Source organism: Telopea speciosissima, unplaced genomic scaffold (assembly GCF_018873765.1).
Source record: "Telopea speciosissima isolate NSW1024214 ecotype Mountain lineage unplaced genomic scaffold, Tspe_v1 Tspe_v1.0495, whole genome shotgun sequence".
Classification (NCBI taxonomy): domain Eukaryota; kingdom Viridiplantae; phylum Streptophyta; class Magnoliopsida; order Proteales; family Proteaceae; genus Telopea; species Telopea speciosissima.
The window spans coordinates 18,630-23,659 of record NW_025317831.1 but is presented as its reverse complement, the minus strand read 5'-3'; the positions used below and the strand labels follow the sequence as shown (position 1 = coordinate 23,659).

Sequence of the window (5,030 nt, the reverse complement as noted above, 5' to 3'; positions counted from 1 at the left end):
AGTTCTAAAACCTTGGATCAAATATAGATGTACTCCCACAAAGCACATCTTTAATAAAGCACTCAATGTCACATAATATATTCTGCACCAGATATACCAAACCTATTTTTCATTATATAATCTACTATGTCTACTAGTATCCAAACGATTATTGTTTATAATCCATAAGCTATTATCATAATTGATAATTCAAAATAAATAGGTTATAAATATAAATATAACTATGCCAAAGAGAGCCGTAACCAAAAATTAAAGTAGGAGTCAAACCTCAATTCCTAACAAGGTTCTAAAACTCGGATCTCTACCAACTCGGTTCTAGGAAAAACCGAGTCGAGTCAAGATCTCGCCATCTCGGCATTTTTTTTTTTTTTGCGACTCGAAGCCTCATCTCGGTGGGTTTTAGACCTAGTTTGAGTATGAAACTTGGTATTCAGCCTATTTTAGGCCATTTAAACACAATGGTACTATCAGATTTTGCAAAAACAAAGTCCAAATATGAGTTTCACTTCAAACCATAGGTTGGTAGGCGTCTAGGGCGACAACGTACTAAAATACCCTACTCTATACATAGTTTAAAAAGGTAGATGGGCATTAAAAATGGATCAAACCGAGATATTGACCCGAGATCCGAGAACTCAGCAAGATCTCGGCGAGATATGGACAAGATGCCTCATAAAAATGGTTCAAAACGAGATGTCAAACCGAGATCCGAGATCTCACACTTTTGGGACTCGCCTAAGGTCTCGTCTCGTTTTTTCCAAAAATCGAGAAACTCGATGAGATCTCGCAAGTTCTCAAACTATGATTCCTAAGGCAAGTAGGATTTCTTAATGAATTAAAGACAAATTGTCATCATTTAGTGAATTTAGAATAGAGAGAAACCCCAAAATAATAGATAAAGCATACCTATATTCAATAATTTCCAAGTTACAAAGAGAAGAAATTCAAAATTTTTGGACGTTGAATAATTTTTGGGCGTTGAATTACTTTTACTCCTAAAACCGCTAAATGCATCAATTAGGAAACTTTGAGTTATTTTGATCACTTAGGGGACATTTTATGAGACCACATAGATAAATAACAAGCACATGCTAATGCAGAATTATCACTAAACTGGGCTTCTTTTATTAGAAATAAGTCTAGGGTTGGAATATATATATGTTGGGCCTTTGATCCCAAGGGTTTTCTATGTAATAGGCCACTTTAATGAGCCTAAACTAGGGGTATATAGTTGCATACGGGATTAGTCGAATACTTAGTTTATTTTTAAGTTTTTTAATTGAACCGGTTCAAATTGGTTGCATCCAATTGGTTCAATTTAAGTGATCATGTGAATTGGTTAAGTGGTCATATGACAACTTAAGTGGTCATGTGATGTAAGTTGGGTTGGATTAGGACTCCATAAATACAGCCATGTTTTGAGTCTATTTCCTTTAGTATTCTAGTTTCCTAGTCAGTTTAAGTTACCTAATAGGTTAGGGATAGGGTTAGGCCTTTCCTTTTTAGTGTCTAAGTCTATTTTTGAGTCTTTTATATAAGGTTGTAAGGGGGCAAAGCTTTGAATACGAATTTGATTAATGAAAGGATTTTATTTGCTGCCATTGCTGCTGCCCTGCTCTGTTGAGTGTTGCTCCTTGTGAGTGTGCATCCTTGTGATTCTATCAAGGTGGAAAGGGATTGGTGGAATACGGTTGACTCCTTACGCCGTGACGGCTGGGAGGATCTTCTTCAATTCGAATGTGGTTCTATCCTTCACATCTGTTCAAGCTGCTGCTAGTGGATTTCTGCTGCAACTTGTTCATTAATTTCTTCTTCTAATCCTCTACTCCCTTCCCCAATGGATTCCCCTTTATTTTTGCTTGAATTCCATTAAACCCTAATTCCATTAAACTCTGGATCTTGATGCTCAGCCATATTTGTCCATCAAAACCCTCATCCTTCATTAATTTCCCCAAAACCCATAGTCGATCCTGACTTACTGCCCAGTTTTACAGAATTTTCAAAACACTTAAAACTCTATACTACCTACATTATTAGAGTCCTATAAACCTGCCTAGCCATACCCCCTAAGCCCCCCTTCCATTATCCTAACCTAAGCCCTAGATTTGACCTAAAACTGCAATTCTGACCTACTGAAACTCCAGAACCAACAGCCCCTTAGTTCCTTGTTATTGGTTCTGGTTTAATTGGCTTCTAGTAGGGCTTTACCCTATCTAGAACTACATTACATGCATAATGTATAAATAAGCCAATTCTCATGTAACAGTGGCAATAGATGTTCCCAAACTTCTATTTTCCCCAAAAAAAAATGTTAGGAAAAGTGCAATTCAAGCACTATAGGAGAATGTGAGCAAATTTGGAAGAAAATTTTAAAAAATTCTATTACACAATGCTTATGTGGAAAAAATAATCATTTTGGTAACAAAATGGCATATGAGAATTCTTAAAAAAAAAAATCAAATTTATGTCGAGATTTTTAAAATTTATTGGATTTCCTCCTAGCAGAACAAACCCATAGATGAGTGAAAAGAAAAGAAAAGAAAAGAAAGCCAAAAAAGAGTAAACAAGGTAATGTGCAGAAATCCCACCAAAGAATAAATGTCCACTTAATTGCATTGGGAGTCCATTGGTTAAAGGTTTTTGAAGAGGACAGAAATGTCCATCAAGTCCACATCTAATTTTTCTTGAGATCAACTAAAACAGAGATGAGAGATGGAACAATAGAAAGTTTCCCTCATAAGATTTATTCGAAGGGAACACAAAAAGATTCCTAAAATGGAAAAAAATATATATATATATATATATATAAATATATAAAAGTGGATGTGCGAGTAAGAGAGAGAGCTGATAAACCAAAATTGAAGGTTTCTGGACAATTATTTCAAAAGAGGATGAATAACACAGTAATCAATTACAAAATATATCTAAACATTGCAAACTCATACCCCCACTAATCTGGAAAGAATTAGCAACAAATAATAGCCACGAGAACCTGGCATCACCTGTAGAAAGGGACGGCGGAGGAGAAGTTCAGCAAATATACAAGCTGCAGCCCAAACATCCACCCCAGACCCATATTGCTTAGTGCCAAACAATAATTCAGGTGCCCTATACCATCGAGCAAAAACCTACAGAGGAATTGGAAGTTCTGAATTAGTGGTAACTTAAATTTTTTGAAATGACAATACTGAAGTATAATGAAAGAATCATGCAGGGAAAATAAGATTTATCTTTATCTTAAAAACTGTAAATTGATAAGATTGATTTAGCTACATTAATGAATCAACAAACTTACTACCAATGGCAAGATGATTTAACATTCATTACAAGATAAATTTGATTGCTCAGTATAGTTCAATATAACAGAGGTAATAAGCAATAGCTTTCCTGTTCCAAAGGTTGTTGATTCAGTGGCCAAGTTCTATATGGAATTCCTGAATCCACCATGCCTCTATTTTTCTCTTAACAAGATTTCAGGGAAAACTTTCCATTGTTCGGGTGCACATTGCCACAAAGGCAAATTCCATAGATATACCTGGTGGGTGAATTTGCGGTCTGGGCTTCCAAATATACGCGCCAAACCAAAGTCTGCTAGCTTAAGCTGCCCGTCAGCACCTATAAGTAAGTTATTTGGTTTCATATCCCTGTAAAACAACAAAATGTTACTATGTACCACAGATGAAAGCATGCAGGTAAGAAGCACCTAGATGATCTCAAGCCATTAACAAAGCAATTCTGAAGCATACCTGTGCAGAACCCATTTCTTGTGGCAATGGGCAAGCCCTTTTAATGTCATCTGCATGTAAGACTTGATGTCAGCAGGAGAAAGAACAATATTCCTATCTCGAATGACGGCTTCAAGGTCACTCTCCATGAACTCAAACACAAGGTGAAGGTTTCCCTTGTGAGGGAAAGCATCAATCAACTTAATTATATTGGGATCCTTGAGCTCTTTAAGCAGTTTAATCTCCCTAAGAGCAGTAAAATTTACACCCTCCTTGTACTTCCCCAGCCGGATTTTCTTAATGGCAACCGTCTGTCCTGTCTGCACAGACTGAACATAAGCCATGAGTCAAAAACCAAACGTACATTATAGCTTTAATTGTAAAGGATCTCATTCTTCCTTGCTCCTCTTCTGTTTCCCCCCCCCCCAAGTAAGACAGAACCTGTGTTTGCCTTTGTTATTGGAGAGAAATGTATGTGCAGATTTCGTTCAGTTCAACAAGTCTGTTCAACTATAAGGACAACTATAACAAATGGAAGCAAAAAAAAACACCTCAGGAGCTGCAAGAACGTTTTTCACAGGACCGGATATATTCTTTTAAATGGTCCAGAACCCTAAATTAAAGCCACAAGATAACTGGAAACAAAGAAAGCTAGTCGTCACCTTGGTATCAATGGCCTTGTAAACGACACCATAGGTACCCTCACCGAGAACCTCACGCTTCAGGTATCGATCTGCAACTTTCTTAGTAAGCAGCCTATCAACCTCTGACATGGTCGCTGATAAAATTTGGCAGTACAAACAGAGAAGTGACTGATTTAAGCATCTTCGGAAGAGTTCATTCAGTTATCTTGAAGCCGATTAATTCAGTATGTTGAGATCCTCTATTCTTCAGCCAGCTTTCAGTGCACCTGCTTCAAGAACAGCAAGATATAATTAACCTCATAACTACAACAAAATATAAATGTAAGCTATTTCCTGTTTCCATTACATTCTCCCCAATACCATTTACGCCCCAAACAACAAACATACACAATAAAATTTATCCTAAAGTCTAATTTAGACAAAACGAGGATAACCCACAAAAGTTCAAGAGAACAATCAAGAAGATCAAAAAGGAAGAGCCACAAGGGAGAAAGTCCACAAATCCGCTAATCAAAAATACCCAGGTAAGAAAAGGATAGCATGAGGCAGTTTAAATAAATAACCGCGCTCAACAAGCCTTACGGTATTGAATTTGACAGTACTAGGTTGGGAAGTGAGTTTAGATTTCCCAAGAACTCGTTTCTGAAGTCAGCAAAAACAG

The 5,030-nt window shown here is 36.8% G+C and overlaps 1 protein-coding gene across 1 annotated transcript; it reads right to left on the bottom strand.

The window, feature by feature from the left end:
• Nucleotides 1-2,945: 2,945 nt before the first annotated feature.
• On the bottom strand, nucleotides 2,946-4,601 carry LOC122648133 (cyclin-dependent kinase D-1-like; the record flags this gene model as incomplete). The annotated part of the gene is made up of 4 exons (XM_043841383.1): nucleotides 4,388-4,601; nucleotides 3,747-4,045; nucleotides 3,536-3,644; nucleotides 2,946-3,128 (listed from the first exon to the last, which is right to left on the bottom strand). Coding segments are annotated over exons 1-4 (702 nt in total), but the record flags the coding sequence as incomplete, so codon positions are not given.
• Between the last annotated feature and the right edge of the window lie 429 nt (nucleotides 4,602-5,030).